Source organism: Dipodomys merriami, unplaced genomic scaffold (genome assembly GCF_024711535.1).
Source record: "Dipodomys merriami isolate MVZ:Mamm:240054 unplaced genomic scaffold, mDipMer1.0.p SCAF_133, whole genome shotgun sequence".
Classification (NCBI taxonomy): domain Eukaryota; kingdom Metazoa; phylum Chordata; class Mammalia; order Rodentia; family Heteromyidae; genus Dipodomys; species Dipodomys merriami.
In genome coordinates this window covers 251517-270158 of record NW_027202638.1, presented here as the reverse complement: position 1 = coordinate 270158, position 18642 = coordinate 251517, and the positions used below count along the sequence as shown (strand labels likewise).

The 18642-nt window shown below is 43.4% G+C and overlaps 1 protein-coding gene across 4 annotated transcripts in view; it reads right to left on the bottom strand.

The window, feature by feature from the left end:
- The window catches only part of Mical2 (microtubule associated monooxygenase, calponin and LIM domain containing 2), a 200744-nt gene that overhangs the window by 7513 nt on the left and 174589 nt on the right, over positions 1–18642 (bottom strand). For 2 of the 4 annotated variants that reach the window (XM_070019395.1, XM_070019396.1), the window contains exons 27-30: positions 17539–17631; positions 12553–12646; positions 1527–1629; positions 268–341 (exon numbers count right to left, since the gene is read on the bottom strand). In XM_070019395.1, the coding sequence (XP_069875496.1) occupies positions 268–341; positions 1527–1629; positions 12553–12646; positions 17539–17631 (364 nt within the window). The remainder of the gene's footprint in view (positions 1–267; positions 342–1526; positions 1630–12552; positions 12647–17538; positions 17632–18642) is intronic. The other 2 variants (XM_070019399.1, XM_070019398.1) reach the window with 1 other exon arrangement.

Genomic DNA, 18642 nt, shown 5'->3' with positions numbered 1-18642 from the left:
AAATGAATGGTTTGGTTCTTATGAGCACATGATATGGGAAAAATGATGCCCTCACAGCCTAAGTGAATAAATGTGACTATGCACTTGCTGTGCTTGTGGGGTGGGCAAAAGGCAGGCTGGCTTTGAACTTTCCTCTGGCTCTTAGGCTGGTCTTCCATGCAAAGGAGGAGGAGAACTCCCCACTGGGATTTGTAGCATTCTTGGCTCAAGCATCCCAGAGGGAAAAAATATCTTTAACAAAGGCCCCAAACATATTATCTTACTCACCCTCCTTGAGCATCTTTTCTCTTAATTTCTGTTCCAGTCTGCTTTGATGATCTTCTAATTCTAGTTCTTGGGCCCTGGGTTATGAGAAAATGTTTAAAATGTAAATCTGAGGAATGTGTGTAGAAATATTAATGAAGATACCCTTAATAGTAAGATACTACATTCTTTCCTTCTTAAACTTAAGGTTTAGAACACCTCTACATGGAAAACTTGCTGTGGTTGGGAGTCCAAGGAGGTGCCTAGAGGCAGCTGAAGATGGTAATGTAGGCTCAGTGGGCTCTGGGAAAGACAACCTGACCACCCTTTATGGGGAGACGGAGGTAGAAGAACAACAGAGAAATCTCTAGCGTGGTCTAGGGGAGAAACAGTGACGAACTCTTCTCTCTTTTAGTGCAATATGATTTCAAGAATCTCTTCTAACCACATTCAAGTTGGATGTGGTCAACAAGAAAACAATTATTTCTTGGTTCAGAACTCAGCAGGGAAGAGTGGTAGCAGTTACTAGCACCTCCTCTCCTTTCCCCACCTCCCACCCCAAGCTCTCCAAATACCCTCTGAGGGTCAGTGTGGTTATAAAATAAGGCAGTAGAAATGACAGCTTGTAGCCAAGTGCCAGTGGCTCACACCTGTAATCCTAACTACTTAGGAGGTTGAAATCTGAGGATCGTGGTTAGAAGCCAGCCAGGACAGGAAAGTCTGTGAAACTCCTATCTCCAATTAACCACCAGAAAACTGGAAGTGGAGCTGTGGCTTAGAGTGGTAGAGCGCTAGCCTTGAGTACAAAAGCTCAGGGACAGCACCCAGTTCAAGCCCCACAACAGAAAAAGCAAGGAAAAAAAAAAAAGAAATGATGGCTGGTATTACCAAGTAGATCTCAGCCTTGTTGCCACGAGGAAGTGGCCAGACATGGCACAGAGCCCTTCCCATACTTTACTCTCAGAAGCCAGACACAACCATCCCTGCTGCAGGTGTGACTGCTCTTCAATGTGAGCCTGGGGCCAGAGTCTGACTGAATGATCTCCATCTCCTGACCCATTACCTGAAATCTATTTCAGCTACAGGACTCCACAGAGAGAACAGACAAAGATTCTCCGTGCTAATGCCAACATGATATGCAAGACATAAAACACCAATTTGCCTCAATCACTATTCTGTATGCACAAAGAGGAAAAAAATCCCAGGACTTCAGCAGTGAACGGTGCCCCCCTTCCCACCCCTTTGCTGTTAGGACTCACTGTTATCTGTGTTGCCTTACTTACATGATCAGTAGTTCCGACTCATATCGCGTTAATTTATTCTTCTCCAGAACCAGTTTAAACCATTCCTGCAAAAGCTGGGCTTCATCCTGTGTGCCTGAATCTGCTTAAGAAATCAATGGCAAATAGGTTAGATTGGCATTTCTCTCCCCATGATCAGAGCACTTTAGCAGGCCATGTTTGTGGCAAGAAGGGCTCGGCAGGTAGCTGCTCCTGGTATCCTATTGATGCCTTAAGGTCATGAACAAGACAAATGAAATCCACCTGTGCATGTTCTGGGGGAGGGGGAGGTCCTCTTGGGCAGATATCACGTGACTTCTTTAACTCCAGATGCCTGTAATCTTGTCCTACTATAAAGCACACTTTTCCTGCCTGCTTGTTGGTTCTCCATAAAACTTGGGTAGGTTTATGTATCACACGGACCACCAAAGAAGCCCTAGGTGCTGGGTCAGTCTCCTTCCCCTCCAATCAGGGAGTCCGGGTGCTGAATAGTTCTTCGTGGGGCAGAAATGCTCATACCACACTTGATTCCAGCATGGTGACTGGCATTTTGTTTGTTTGTTTTTCCCAAAGAAATGCCAAAAGGAAAAGAAAAACAATTAGGTTTGAGTCTCACAAAGCGAGTCATATCCCTATATTCTTACAGCTTAGATTATGTATGACATTTATTAAATGAATGAATGATATGTTAGTACTGCCCTATGTACTGGCGTTACAAACTTTGAAACCCCACCTTGAAAAGGAAATGACATTTGTTTTTTCACAGCTTCTTAGTAATCCCTCTAAACTGCTTTCTAAAGCTTTGCCATTACTTTTTTCTCTTTTAATTTCTGTTTTGTAGTACCAAGGACCTCACATTTGCTAAGCAGGTTCTTTACCACTTGGACCACTCCATCAGCCCTTTTTTTAATGTTGGTTAGTTTTGAGAGCAGGTCTTAATTTATATCCAGGTGGGCCTGGACTCTGTTCCTCCTATTTGTGCTTTCCCTCACATCATTGGGATGACAGGCATACACCACCACACCCAGCAGTTGGTTGAGATGGAGTCTTGTAAACGTTTGGTTTGGGCTGGCTTTAAACTACAATCTCTAGCTTTCTACCTCCAAGTATGTAGGATTAAAGCTTGAGTGTTAGTGAAATGAGCTCCCTTCCCATAGCTTAGTGCACTCCTTCCCCTCTCCACAGCTTAGCATGCTCCCTTCTTAGGTAACACGAGGCCCATTTAGTAAGAGCAGTAAATAATCAGCCTCCAACACCCGTTACCTTGGGGTGGCACTTCTCTGGGGCAGCTACCACTGTCTAAGGGCAACAAGAGTCCCTTAGAGTGACCTTCAGGTCTGGGAAGTTGCAGAACCCCTTATCTACTATTGGACAGCAGACATAAATCCTAGTCCACCATGATGAAGCCCCTGGCCCACACGTCTCCACCTCCTAGCCTGTTCTAGCCCCTCCTAAACATGCTAGGTTATGTAGGTCACTTCAGACAATAGCTGGTGCTTCTTCTCACTTCTCCCTTGTGAGAAGGGGTCTTGCTGGCCCCTTTCTCAGCAATAAACCTTTCTTCATTCTCTGTTCCTGGATGCCTGTGTGGTTTTCTGGCAAAGTCCAAATAATCTAACATTGAGCCACCACAACTAGCTTACCATTTCTTTCATATTCTGTTCTAGAGTTTTGACAAGGATCAGAATTCATGTCTCTTTGTCATACAAAAAGTGTAAAATACTTATCTCTCACCATTTTGGAATTCTCGACCAGTTTTCAAACACCATGGTTGGGCCTGTAAGTTATTTCAACAGCAGGGACTTAATTTGGTTTATCCCACAAAGTCTGATAGTACAATACCGCATTCAAGATGCTTTTCTATAGCCTGTTTTCCACCTGAGCTTGGAAACCTGAGTTCACAGCTCTCTCCTTTGATCATCTATTCAGATTCAATCTCTTCTTCTAGATGTTTGTTTAATGTTTCTAGATTAAGGATCGTTTGTGTGACAGAGAAAACAGAAAAGCTGAGAGTTGACAATTCTGCCTTTCCTCATTGCCTAATGTTAGGCCATCTGCTACAAGCTGGGCCTATCTTCTCCTTGTTCCTAATCCAAAAGAAACAGCCTTAAAGTAAAATTTTGCTGTCATTGGAGTATTTTTTGGTGGTTGTTTTTCAAATTCAGCCTGTTTGCTAAATTATACCTGCCAGGAATGGCCAGGCTTTCATCCTGATGCCTTGCCCTTTCCATGTCATGTGTCTCTGAAACGCTGGTCCACTAGAGAGTTCCTGGGAGCCACCCTGATTTCAACTGACAAATACGCAACCAGCACAAATTGACCTGCATCGCTTAATTTAGTTTTCTGTTCTCAGTGGAATAACTCTAGGCTTTTATTGGCTGCAGTTCAATTTTTAGAGCCTTCCTTAATTTTTTCCCCCTTGTCAATATTGGGACTGGAACTGAAGCTTCCAACTTGCTCAGCTGGCACTCTACCACTTGAGACACACCTCCAGCTTGGCTTTTGTGCTGATTATCTTGAAGATGAAGTCTCATGAACCTTTCTGCCCAGGCTGGCCTCAAATTATATAATCCTTCAGATTTCAGTTTCAGCTGGGATTATAGGCATGAGCCACCATTGCCTTTCTGTGGTAGTCAAAGTCAGTTTTGGAGATCATGACCTGGAATCTTATGTGGGTTTCTAGGAAATCATCCTTTCAAAGCACTGGGTGCTCAGGGAGCTTTCTCTCCATTCCTGCAATGCATGGAGATCATTCTCTATGATTCTATCAGCTCCTTGTTAATATTGAATTTCCTGTGGGTCCCCATGAAGTCTGAATGGACTGCCTACTCACAGAAAAGTTAAGAAGGTGTGGGCTTCAGACCTGTGGGCAGATCCTGCCACTTACAAATCTGTGGCATTGGAGTAACCTCATGTCTCTGTACGAAATGGGGTGTTGACAGGACTTCCTCATTCATTGGTTGTGGGGGGGGGTGGGGACTACATAAAACAATGCACACAGAATGCTTGACATAACTTGGCCAAGAATAAGCTTTCAGTAAGCTTTCTCATTGCTGTTACTCCTTTGTCATTTCTTCTACCACTGAGGTCTATCGTTCCATAAGGATTAATTTTCTGTTCACCTTTAAAACTCAGCTGAACGGTGATTCCTGACTTGAGTATACATGGTGAAATTTTATCTAGTTACACTTGAGGTTAACAACTGAAACAACAAAAATCTTAAATTATATTTGCCTTGTGTAAATATATAAAGACAATCCATGGCTGGGTGGATTATCAGGGATCCTTAAGAAGGCTTTGTGCAGATTCCCACTGATCCTGTGGCTACTTCTGTTGTACTGAGAGCCCATTTGGGGCAAAGTTGTGGCTAGAATAGTATAGTTGAAAGGAAGTGACCTATGGCACTATGGTGGATAGGACAGCCCAGTTACCTGACCCTTCCTTTCCACACTCTGCCTGGTCCACTGTCATCTGCTTCTTCATTTGCTCCTGGACCTCTTCCTACACAAAATATAAACAGTCCCATTGCTATGGCTAAATAATCTAAAGTCAACACAAAACAACCTGCAATTAGTAGTCATTCATTTTGACCCACTTTTGTATCTCAAAAATGCAAAGTGAATTATGTCACTCCCAACTGAAAGTCTTCAATGACTCTCCATGCTCAAATGTGAGCTGCTACCAAGTACATTAGTTCTGCTTATTTCAAGGTAACTGGCATGTGGTGGCACATAGCGTTTATTCAGGACAAATAACAGAACAAATGAACAATCTTCTCCTTAAAGTCATGAACTAAGAAACTTGCCAGGTACTGGTGGCTACTCCACAGGCTGAGATCTGGGGATTGTGGTTTGAAGCTAGTTCTAGCAGGAAAGACCTTGAGCCCCTTACCTTCCTTTAACCAACAAAAAGCTGGAGGTGGAGCTGTGGCTCAACTAGTAGAGTGCTAGCCTTGAATAAATAGCTCAGGGACAGCACCCAGGGCCTGAGTTTAAGCCCTAGGACCAGCACAAAAATATAAACATACATGATAACATATACAAAGTTTTATACATATACACACAAATTGACTAAAGGAGGAGTCCCGATGGTGTAACTCCTCTGAATAACTAATGAACTGTTTAACATAATAAATAGCAGAAAGCAGAAACATGTTTTTTTTTTTGAGGGTGGGGGAGGAAAACAAGGGGAAGACACACTAATGGCAGGAGGAAGAGCAAGCAAATGCAGTCATTATAGCCAATGCACATTATATCAAAATTGAACCATGTAACACGAGAGAAGGGATGGGAAGGGGAAAATGGGGGGAATGATGTATGTGTAACATTGACCAAGATGCATTGTACTCATAACCTGACTTATAGAATTGTAATCTCTTTACACAACTATTTGGTAATTCTTTTTTTTTTTTTTTTAAAGAATGTTTCTAGCTGGGAACTGGGAGATCTATCAATATTCTTAGCTGTTAAAATCTGAGGATCAAGGTTCTAAGCAGCCCAGGCAGAAGAGTATGGGAGACTCTGATCAGAAAAAAAGCAGGAACTGGAGGTGTGGTTCAAGTGGTAGAATGTAACTCTTTTTTTTGTTGTTGTTGGTGTGAGGCCTGAACTCTGGGCTTGGGCACTGTCCCTGCGTTCTTCAGCTCAAGGCGAGTGCTCTACCGCTTGAGCCACTGTGCCACTTCCAGTTTTCTAGTGGTTTATTGGAAATAAGAGTCTCATGGACTTTCCTGCCTGGGCTAGTTTTAACCGTGTTCCTCAGATCTCAGCCTTCTGGGTGGCTAGAATTATAGATAGGCGTGAGCCACCAGCACCTGGCTAGAATGTAACTCTCAAATGAAAAGTCAAGTGAGAGCTAAAAACACTGACTTCAAGGCCTAGTACTAGCCTAGAAAACAAATAAACAAAAAGAACACTTTGATTCAATGACATTTGCTGCAGAATTTTAGAAATTAAGAAAGATCTATTACTAAAAATTTTTGTAATCCAAATGAGTGCTGAATTTTGTGAATGATTTTCCTTTTTCTGTTGAAAAGATCATAACATTTTCCTCTCATATTTCAATATGGTGACTGTTAAATCACATGATTGACAAACTCGTTATTAATGAGCTTAGTATTCATTGAATTCTTTCATCTTTTCTAAAACTTTGCTGTATCTTTGGTCTTCCCCTTTTTTTTTATTCCTTCTTTCTTCTTTCTTTTTCTGTCTTTTATCTTAAACAATCACCTTTAAGAAAGTTGCCCTTAGTGTTTCCAATGCTTGGCTTTCAAAGACGCCTCTGGCTTTCTACAGAGTGGCCAGTGAGCTACAAACACAGGTAGAGAGATCTGTGAGCAGACTTCCAGAGACTGTGGGTGCCATTTACCTCTTCTCGGAGTGGGCCAGGCTGCACACCATCTGATCCTGAGCCATTCCTGGAACTAGCCAGGTAGATGATTCTGGGAAACAAGTCAGAACACCACAGCCTGACTCCACACAATCATGTGGCTTCTGGAAAGGAAGATGAGTGGGGCTCTTTTGCTGCTTACTATCAAAGTTGCTGAGTCCTTGCCACTGGGCTCCTTAGCAGGGGCACAGCTTCCACCATTCACGGTGCGCCATCTAGCCTGTGAAATCATATCCTGGGACCTAAGAACAGGCCACTTGTGCCACCACACCGAGGCTCTTGCTGTTGGCTTGTGTGATACTCCATTCCTCAGGGATACCTGACCTCAGGATCCTTTCCAGCACCCACAGAGTTGTGGCTAATGAACCCAGACTCCTTGATAGCTTCATTAACTGTGGATTTGTGTTATTTCTGCCCATTCCCTGTAAAGATAGGGTTCTTCTGACAATGGCTTGTTTTATGATAACATATTTCTGTGGCTCCATTTTTATGCTCACCTGCACTAGGCAAATCAGATACCTCAAGGTCAGAGGGCCTGGACTCTTTACCTGCTCTGCTCTGCCTGCCCTGTGAAAGCACGGTACCCAACCACGTGCAAGGACAGGCAAGGTGGTGTAATGTGAGCTCATCGCCTTTCCATACATTCAGAAGATAATTATGGAAGGCTATCCATTCCCCCAGATCCATGCCCACATTATGGCCACAGGCAAAGGGTGTGGCCATGAAGCATAGTGCTCATTGGCATTGTTGAACTGCTTTTACTAAATTGTTGTATTGTTGGGGGTTAAGAATAGTTTATATTGAGTTTTTTTTTTTTTGAGAATCCCCCCTCTTCAAGTTGTGATCCTCCTGCTCCTGCTTCTCTAGTTGAGATTACAGGCATGTACTACCATGCCCAATTGGAGACGCTTTATTTTTCCCACATCTTGTTACTAGCATCAATTAGTCATGCCCAATGAATTTCATTGTGACCTGTCCATTGGAGCACACATAGTACCTTGATGAGACACACTTAGACCACACATGGACCACACCTGTGAAATCCATGTGTCATACAGACTTCTAGAAGCCAGCTTACATATTATCTAGGGAATGTCCTTACAGATGAACATGAGTGAATCAACAAACAAATGCATTCAGTTTGAGAAATTCTTGACTTCATAATGATAAGGCTATAAAAGGAAAAAAAGAATCAACTCCCTTGAACACTTACATTCCATACCCTCCCCACCTTTCAATTGCATTAATAATATATCATTTACTCTTTTATTCCTGCCATCCCGGTGAGGAAGGCACTATCAGCTCTGTTTTATAAATGAGAAAATTTGTCAAAGAGATAATTGCTATACAATGGCAATATCAATACTCAAACTCAGGCTAGATATGGAGATCCATGTCTATGATTCCAACTAAGTTACTTAGGAGGCACAAATGAGGAGTTCCATGCTTTGAGTCCACACCAGAAAAAAAAGCAAGACCTCATCTCAACAAAGAAGTCAGGTATGGTGGTTCCTATCTGTTAACCCTAAGCAGGAGGTATAGGTAGGAGGTCTTCCATGTTGAGTGGGGGGGGGGGAGAGGAGGGAAGAGAGAGAGGAGGGGAGAGGGGGAGTGGGGGGAGTGGCAAACAAAAACAAGACCTACCTGAAAAATAATTAAAAGTAAAAAGTATTGAGTATTGCTCAAGTGGTGGAGTGCTTGCCTAGCAAATGTTAAGGTCCTAAATTCACAAAAGAATCAAACCCATTCTAATACCTGTGCTTTTCCAAGGAATCCCAACTGTCACATAAACTAGAAAAATTTCATTCCTTCGAGTTCTCAGCCAGAGTCAAGATGAAAACCACAGAGAAGAAGTCCAACGCCTTCCCACTTCTTGGCTGAGGGTTTTCTCGATATTTCTGATTATAATGTGCATTCCTGCTGCCACCTGCTGGCAGCCCCACTCATCCTGTGCCCCTCAATCTTGGTTTCAGGACAACCCCACCACTAGGCTCCAAAAATGGTAGAATGGTGCCCACCAGCTGCTAAGAGTGAAGGTCTGCTAAGGGTAAAGCTGGAAAGGAAGTGGTGCCCTCCTCCCTTCTTCCTTCCCTCCCTCCCTTCCTGGGGATCAGTTCTTACTCCTTAGAGGATGCATGCACCCTGTCCTCAGATTTCACCTGTCTCTAATTATCAAAGGAAAGTTCAGACCATTTCAATCTGAACTCCTCACCCTGCTAAGTTGGGACATTCGTGGCTCTGATTTGTAACACTCATCAACCAAATGGGCAACCAACACACCAGTAGGTAGCAAGTTGTGCCTGGACTGAGAAGAGTCCCTGGCAAAACTGGGCTTCTCTTGGGGAATCAAGCCATTGCCTATTGTGGACCTCTGTCCGCCCCCCCCCCCATCCCCACCCATCCCCAGGGCAGCCAGGAGCAGAGGGCGTATTCAATGCTTTTGTCACACACACACACACACACACACACACACACACACACACACACACACACACACACACACACACACACACACACACACACACACACACACACACACACACACACACACACACACACACACACACACACACACACACACACACACACGCCCTATGAGATAGCATTGGTTGTTCTCTGGGGGTGGATTGTTAGGTTTTCATTTTTCTTTGTTCCCTTTTCTTGGATAAAATGGAGGGGAGGGGGAAATCTCCCATCCTGGGGGTGGGAGTTGGAGGAGTTTCTTTCTGACTGTTGGAAAAAGAGAAAGCAGGAATTGTGGTGGGACAATTAGGAGCTCATCAAAGCCTCATCTTGCTCATCAGCCATCTCGGCCCTCAGACTGCACCCCCGCACAGTCCTCCTCTAATTCAATGCTGCCTAATGAATAATTCCCAGGAACAAAAGCCCCTTTCAGGCTGCTGCATGTAATTATTAGAGGAGACTTCAGGCCTCACTGTGGCTGGCTCCTCCAGGTTTCAGGACTGTCTCTAAATTTGGTTATTCACAACCTTTAGAGCTCAATGTTATTGCCTAACTGTGATCATTTTCTAATTATCCTAATAATACCTATTAAATAATTCCCATTAAATCACTTGAACCGGTGCAGCACAGGCCAGCTCAAATACAACTTAATCTAATAAGCACCGGTCATTCATTAAGCAGCCAGGCCATCTCTTAAAGGAACTGGATAGACTATTGAACCAGCTAGGAGCGCTGTTACTGCACAAATGCTATGATGAGGGAGGCAGTATTCATTTGGAGGACCTGCCTCCTGAATCTTCCATTTGCTTCCCTTGGAGGCTACACTGCATGACTTATCTGTCTGCATCTCCAGTCCCCTTGTCTATTTGCATCTGTCACCCCACCCCCACAAGAACATTCAAGAAGAAAGAGGCCATAAACTTAACAAAGAAATTAAGTTACCAAGGATACAAAGGGAATGAAAGGAATCCATCTTCTGGCTAGTTCAGCCCACCTTTGAAAAGATGGCCAGCTGGACAGACTTTCTCTTTCTATCTCTGTCTCTGTCTGTCTGTCTCTCTCTTTGTGCTGATGCTGGGCTTGAATTCAAGGCCTTGTGTTTTAACTTACCTGACTGGCACGCTACCATTTGAGCCATGCCTCTATGGACAGATTTCATTAGGTATGACTCAACATAATTTTCTTCTATTTATTTTTAAATATCTTTGACGATGAGAGACATTTTCACAAGCTTTAAATATCTGACATTTATATTTTAAATTTCAAGCAATAAGGAGACAGATATTTCTTTTCTTTCTTTCTTTTTTTGGTCAGTTGTGGAGCTTGAACTCAGGGCCTGGGTGCTGTCTCTGAGCTAGAATGCTGCTCAAGGCTAGCACTCTACCATTTTAGCCATAGTGCCACTTCCAGTTTTCTGGTGAACTGGAGATAAGTATCTCATGAACTTTCCTGCTTGGGCTAGCTTCAAACCATGATCCTCCGGTCTCAGCCTCCTGAGTAGTTAGGATTATAGGAGTAAGCTATTGGCGCCTGGCCAATACATCTGTATTTCTTTAATAGTGTCTTGTGTGTAAACTTAACTTTTGTAAAATAATATTAGGTAGAATTCATTAAATGACTACATGTGGTAGAGACCGGTAAATACTTTTCTCACCAACACTCTAATTCTCAACAAGATTTTTTAATGTAGGGATTACTATTTCTGTTCCTCAGATAAGGAATCTGAGAGGTTAAGCTTTTTCCTAGAGCTACCCAGCCTCAACAGAGTGAAACAGTTTTAAACACAGGGCTCTTTGGCCATCTGTCAAAGTCTACTTTTCCCACATTGACATGTGTTGGTAAGGACAAAGTGCAAGTCTATGTAGCTTCTGAGAGGCATCCTTTCTATTGGATATATCTCACTGCAATCAAGAGATTCCTAATGATATTACCAAACATCAAACAAGAACAGTTTATACTACATTGCCAAAAGTCCTATCATAGTTGGAGAGATGGGCTGTATAACTCTTAGCTTAGACAGCATCATCAGTTTTGTAACAAGCCTACTTCTTTGTTGTGTGTGTGTGTGTGTGTGTGTGTGTGTGTGTGTGTGTGTGTGTCTGTCTGTCTGTCTGTCTGTCTGTCTGTCTGTCTGTCTGTCTTAGGGCTTGAACTCAGGGCCTGGGATCTGTCCCTGAGCTTCTTTTACTCAAGGTTAGTACTCTCTCTAGCACTTGAACCACAGCTCCATTTCTGGTTTTTTGGTGGTTAATTGGAGATGAGAGGTTCACAGACTTTTCTGTCAAGGCTAGCTTTGAACAGTGATCCTCAGATCTCAGTCTTTTGAGTTGCTAGGATTACAGGTATGAGCCACTGTCACCTGGCACAAGCCTACTTCAGATGAACAAATACAGGAAAGATGCCCAGCGTGTTTAAATAAGAAGAACACATACTGATTAATCAAGCACTCCAGGCCTACCACTTGGTTCAGCTAGTCCTTACCATGTATGAACATTGCTCCCAATCCACAAATAAACTGAGGTGTAAAGAGGGAAAGTCTGCCTGTAGCTAGGTAGTGACAAATGAGCCTGCAGCTCTGGAGCTGAAGCCTCTAGTTCTCATTTGCCAGCTCTTGTGAGGTTGTGGAAGTGTTTCCTACACTTCTGTACTTATGACTGTGTGAAATTCATGGCCTTTGCTAGCATCATTCTCGAATGACAGACATGAGCCACCAGAGCCCTTGGCTTAACCATAGTTTTAATGCAATCCTTATATAAGTTCTCTATGGTATAAAACTACATTTCGGGTGAGAAAATGAAAGTTTATAAGTTTTCTTCCCTAAAATAACCTGACTGGCCCAAAGTCATACAGACTCTAACTTTCCATAGTGACTCATTCCCTACATTGCTTGAACACTCAAATATTTCTCTGAGCTACAAAGAAACGTTGCTGCAGGCCAGGAGAGAGGCTGGGCTTTCCAGCAGCCCATTACCTGGCCTGCAGGCTGACCAATGCCCTGAGGAGTTTCATATTGAGGTTTATTCTATGAAGCCATAAGGACACAGCACTTCATGTCCATGTTGGCAGATCCTCTGAGGGTGACAAGATGCCTTTGTTTTGCCCTGGTGATAGGATAGCATGTCCTCAGACTGTGGATATGGACCCATACCTGCTGCTCAGACCTCCAGGCATGCCATACCTGCTTCTCCTCGCAGTGCCTTCTCCAGCCTCACACCCTGGATCTCTGAAGCCCTCTGCCGCTCCTCCACTTCCTCCAGCTGTCTCTGGATGGCCTGCAATACCAAGGTCACACATCACAGAGGGACTCAGGACACATGGACCCACATCAAGGGCAGGTTCTTCCATTGACCCTCCAGGGAAAAGAAGTGCTGTCGCTAGTGGTGCTCTGATATCTGGATGGGGTCATCTCAGTTCCAACACTAGACCTTGATGCTCCTGCCATTAGAATGAAATATAAACAAATATAAACAAGGTGGTTCATGCCTGTAATCCTAGCTACTCAAGAGGCTGAGGTCAGGGTTCAAAGCCAGCCTGGGCAGGAAAGTTCATGAAATTCTTATCTCCAATAAACCACCCGAAAACTGGAAGTGGCACTGTGGCTCAAGTGATAGAGTGCTAGCCTTGAGCTGAAGAGCTGAGGGACAGTGTCCAGGCCCAGAGTTCAAGGCCTACTACCAAAGACATATGGCTGTAATCCTAGCTACTCAAGTTGGAAGTTCAAAGTCAGTACAGGCAGAAATTCCATGAAACCAGAAGTAGAGCTATATGGCTCAGTGGTAGAGTGTTAGTTTTGAGCAAAAAAGTTAGGGGGCAGTGCCTAGGCCCCGATTTCAAGCCCTAGTAGTGGCACAAAACAAAACAAGACAAGGTATCTATGAACATGTTCAATCCATCCCAAGCAGACATGCAAACAATGTCCTCTGACAAGACGGATAGCAGCAGAAGAGGCTAGATAGGTGGTCATTATGGTTTCTGGACTCCTTAGGGCCCATAGCCTTGGACTATGGTTATGGATCAGTGACTGGGTCTTTAGCCAGTCCTCAGAGTAGAGGACAGACTTGGGGAAAGCACAGTGTTCTCCTATTCTGTTTCCCAGAAGCAGTAGTAGTAACCTCCCGAGAAGGCAGTGTCATGGGAGACCTGGGTCAGCTCCTGGGGACTTGTGTGCTCTCTTTTCAGATTGTTCTGCTCCTCTCCTTTGCTACTCATGGGTGGATTCTTTCCTTGTGCATTCAGCTGATGCCCAGGGTGCTATCAGTGTAGGCTTTGTCACCAGCAGGCTATGATGACAAGACACCAGATGTTTGACCTATTAAAAGATGCTATATGCTCCTTAGCACTTGTTAAGTTTGGGTGTGCAGATACATTTATTTTCCTCACTAGCTTTTACTCTTTTATGTATCATGTAATTATGTGTTAAGAATTAGGAAGAAGAGTGACGGGGGTGGGGGGTGGGGGGGGGAGAGGAGGGCGTGGCGGAAGTATTTCTAATATAAGTTTTTCTCATTTCTGGCAACTTTCTCTGTTCTCAAACACCAGGCTGTCAAAAGGCTGTTCTATTCTTTGGTGAAAGAGACTTTGCACCTGGCAGGACAGATTTATTAAAGGAACCATCAGCTACCTGAGCAGGCGGACTACCTGTGTGCCCCAGCTCTACTGTATTTCAACTCTGCCTCATTTCCCTTCCTTTGGAACCCCATATTTTCACAGCCTGGATTCACAGGGACAATAGCAGAGGCATGAAGAGACCCAAGCACCCATGTGGCTTTTCTCATCTCAGCTGTATTTAAACCCCAAACATAACATCTAAACTAAATGAGAAGTCTACTTATAAATTATAATGCCCTTTTCCTCTCTGTCTCTTCTAAAGACAATTGTATCATAATAAATCCATCCCTTTCTGAGATGGTGTAGAAAGGAAGAGAAGGGAGAGGCTTATATGACTTCATTACTGATTATGCAGTTGCAGCAATAAGGTGACAATAGACTAAATTAGGTTGTTACTTCTCTCCTCCCCCCCCCCCCAATTGATAGGTTGGGGCCCTAACTACCACTGTGACTATATTAGGAGATGGGGTCTCTAAGGAGATCAGTAAGATTAAACAAGGTCATAGGGTGGGGCCCTGTTCTCATAGGTCTCTAAATAAGAACAAGGAGAAGAAGGAGAAGATGTCAAAGAGCTACATGAAAACTATGTGGGGACTGAGTGAGGGGGCAGCTGTTTCCAAGCCAGGAAGAGAAGCATCCCTGCAGATAACAAGCTCAATAGCACTTTGATCTTGGTCTCTTTAACCCCAAGACCTGTGTGAAAATAAGTATCTGTTGTTTAAGCCATCAGATCTGTGGCATTTTGCCACCACAGCCCAAGCAACCTAACTACTGCCTCCACGGCAGTTCTTTGGAAACTGAAGTGGAAATGCTAAGAGATTAAAAATGGCCCCTTTAGGTGCTAACAGGTTGGGGCTCAAAAGGCCATTGTAATTCTTCCCTTCTTCTTTCCTATTGCCAGCAGAAAGGGTGACTTTGCCAATGGGTATCATAAAGACTTGTTTTGTTCTTAGAAGGAAAAGTTGAGATGTCCTGAAGAAACCTGTTTTAGAAATTGAGAATAGAGGTGAGTTTCTGGGAGTTGTCCCTGTCCTTGACGTGAAGGTGGCTTCTGGACTAGTGGGAAGTTAAGGTAAAGGAGATCAGATCAAATGACTCCATTGTTGTCAGAGACAATTTATAGGATACTATAGTTTGGATCTTGAATGTCCCCAAAAGACTCATGTGCCAAAGATTGGAGCTGGGTGCTGGTGGCTCACATCTGTAATCCTAGCTACTCAGGAGGCTGAGCTCTGAGGAGGTTTGAGCCCAGCTGGGGGAGGACAGCCTGTGAGACTCATCTCAAGTAACTACCAAAAAAGCTGCAAGTGGAACTGTGGCTCAAGTGGTAGCCTTGAGTGAAGGAAGTCAGGAAACAGCTCCCAGGCCTTGAGTTCAAGCCCCAGGCCTGGAAGAGAGAAAGAGAAAGAGAATGAAAAAGAGAAAGAGGGAGAAGAAGGAGAGAGAGACTCCTGGGAGGTGATTTTTGGAGGTGGGGACTAGTGAGAAGGAAATTAGGTCATTAGATGTGTGTCCTTAAAGGGGGTATTGAGACTCTGGCTCTTACCCTTTCTCTCTCTTCTTCCTGAGCCCCATGAGGTAAGCATGTTGCTCTATCACACACTCCTGGTTATGATGTGTTGCTTTGCTGCAGGTCCAACTCAACAGGGCCAAATGAAACTATGTGCCTACCCCAGCCTTTTCTTCTTTTTAAAGTTAATCACCTCAGGTATTTTGTTCCAGTAACAGGAAGCTGTCTACAGGATTATATGGCCAGATAAAGGGCATACTGGAGAAAGTGATGGAGGAAACATGGATTAATGTGAGTGGCCATGCTAAGTCCTTATCTTAAAATTCAATTGCTCTTCCTGATTATGCTCAGAGTCCTCAGAAGATGGAGAATGCTCAGACTTCTGCTTCATTTTGTGTGTCTGTTACAGAGATGGACAGATGACCCTAGGTAGAAATGTCTGGAAGAAGTCACAGGCCAGGAATCTGAATTGAAATGCTAAATATTTATCCTTTCAACTAATTCCAAAATGGATACAGCCCCTAACAGATGTCAGTTTAGCAAAGACACACATTTAGTTGGTAGAAGATTTGTGTTCTCATAGAGGACAAACTAAGGTATTGAGATAGGCACCAGTGGCTCATGCCTATAATCCTAGCTACTCAGGAGGCTGAGATCTGAATATTGTAATTCGAAGCCAGCTCAGGCAGGAAAGTCTGTGACTCTCTTACCTTCAATTAACCCCCCCCAAACAAAACAAAACAAAACAAAACAAAACTGGAAGCAGAGGTGTGACTTTGGTGGCAGAGTGCTAGCCTTGAACAAAAAAGCTCAGGGACAATGCCCAGGCTGTGAGTTCAAGCCTCAGGACCCACTCACCACACATACACAAACAAAGGTCATAAAATAGTCAGGGTTAAACAATCACAAACAAGGCCATACTAACGCACCAGCACAACTATGTTTATTGCAGCATTATTTACCATAGCTAAAATATGGAACCAACCCAGATGCCCCTCAGTAGATGAATGTGATATATATATATATATATATATATATATATATATATATATATATATATTATATAATGGAATTTTGTGCTTCCATCAGAAAGAATAACACTACCCCATTTGTTAGGAAATGGAAAGACTTGGAAAAGATGATATTAAGTGAAGTAAGCCAGGCCAAAGAAACATAGGTCCCATGGTTTCCCTTATTTACAATAACTAGTATATGTCTAGCACAAGCAGAAAAGGTCAAAAGCTATGTACATATGACCATATAAGATGATGCTAAATGAAAGGAACCCCAAGATATGGACACAAAAGGTTTTATCTTTGTTGCTGTTGTTTTTAATGTGCTTATAATGTACTATGTGATTATTTTTGTTTCTTGCATGTGTTCTTCCCCCATGGTATAAGCCCTGTTTTCACTGTATTTGATTCTGGTGCCCTGTATCTTGTGTATAAAATTTTCTAATTTGGGGAGGGGAAGAGAAATAACAAAATACTGAAATAAGGATAAAGGTTGACCCATTGTAACAATGAGATGGACAAGACACTATGTTGCAAGCGAACTTTACAACTTGGGGGAGGGAGGGGAAGGGAGGAGTTGGGGAGGTGGGGAGGCAATGGATGATGGGGGAAAAACAAAGGAGGGGTAACAATGCTCGATAGGAAATATACTCATTATCTTACTCACGTAACTGTAACCCTCTGTACAGTATCTTTACAATAAAAATATATTTAAAAAAAGATAGTATGGGATGAGGATGTCATTCAAGGTCACAGGCTGGCTCCAACATCACTTAGCAGAACAAATGTCTGCAGACGGAAAGGTACCTGGCAATGGCTAAGAGCGCAACACCTGGCTCTGCAGGCCCCAGGGTCTCACTAGAGATTGAGCCAGGGCCTTTAGAATAACTACAAACCTGTCCCTAAGAGAAGAGAGTCTGACCTGTCCCCAGCTTGCCTTCCCCAACACAGCACAGGCTCCCAAGCTTTCCTATTCAGATTCCCATGGATCAGGCCCCAGGCCCACTCACTCATCTTATGCTTGTTTTCTGACCTGAGCTTTGTGTAGTCGTTTCAGTTCTTCTTGCTTCACTAACTGCCTCGTTGCCTTTTCCAGCTTCTTCTTTCTTTGGAGTGTCTTCTTCTCCTAGAAAAACCCACAGAGAAGAAAAAGTAGGACTGAGAAAAAAAGAGGCTGAAATTTACAAAACATTATTATATCTTCTGCTCTCCCCCCAAGGTTTCCTAGCCAAGGCTTAGCTTCTAGAATAATGGCAGTTAATTATGGAGATGATCAGTACCTATGCTGTATGAGATATAGATGCTATTAGTTACCTGGGGCTTTTAAGCACTGGATATGAGCTATAAATAAGAAATTGCATTTAAAATTATACTGAATTTAATTATATATTTAAGTAGCCACATATGGCTAGTAGATGTGGGGATGGGAAGCTGGTGTGTGTGTGTGTGTGTGTGTGTGTGTGTGTGTGTGTGTGTGTGTGTGTGTTTAGTTGTGTTTAGTTGTGTTTAGCTGTGAGAAATTATACTTCACATAGGTGCTACTACCATACTGCCCAGGGATGCTAGGCCTGGGAGAGACAGGCATGCAAGCCAACAGGCCAAGGCAGGAGAAACACAAGTATGAGGCCAGTCTGGGCTACACAATGAGCTTGAGATAAGGTTGGACTATATCATGAAACCCTGTCCACAAAACAAAAACAAACAAAATTGTGATGGCTAGCCTGGTGCTTTGGCAATCCTCAACAACTGGTTGAGCTAATTAAATGCTTATAAATCTGTAAGTGGGAAACAGAGACCTAAAACACCTTCAGCCAGAGCAATGAGGGTCAGAACCACAGTGGCCTGAGACTGTACCTTAAGAACACTTATGTGTCAGGGCTCTGAGGATGCTTCTTATTCTGACTCCATCCTGGAGATATGAGTACCTTCCTTGGGAGAGCATCTCACTTTGAGGCCTCAGAACCTCTATAGATCATCAGTGACAACATTCTTCTCATGAGTTTGTTTTCCTAGACCTCTCCTTAGGATCTAGAATACCAACGACTTCATCCTTGGAAAGAACTTTTGGCTCTTGAAACTGAACATATCTCACCTTACACCATCTGTTTCTAGGGGTGACCTGCAGATGGACTGTCAA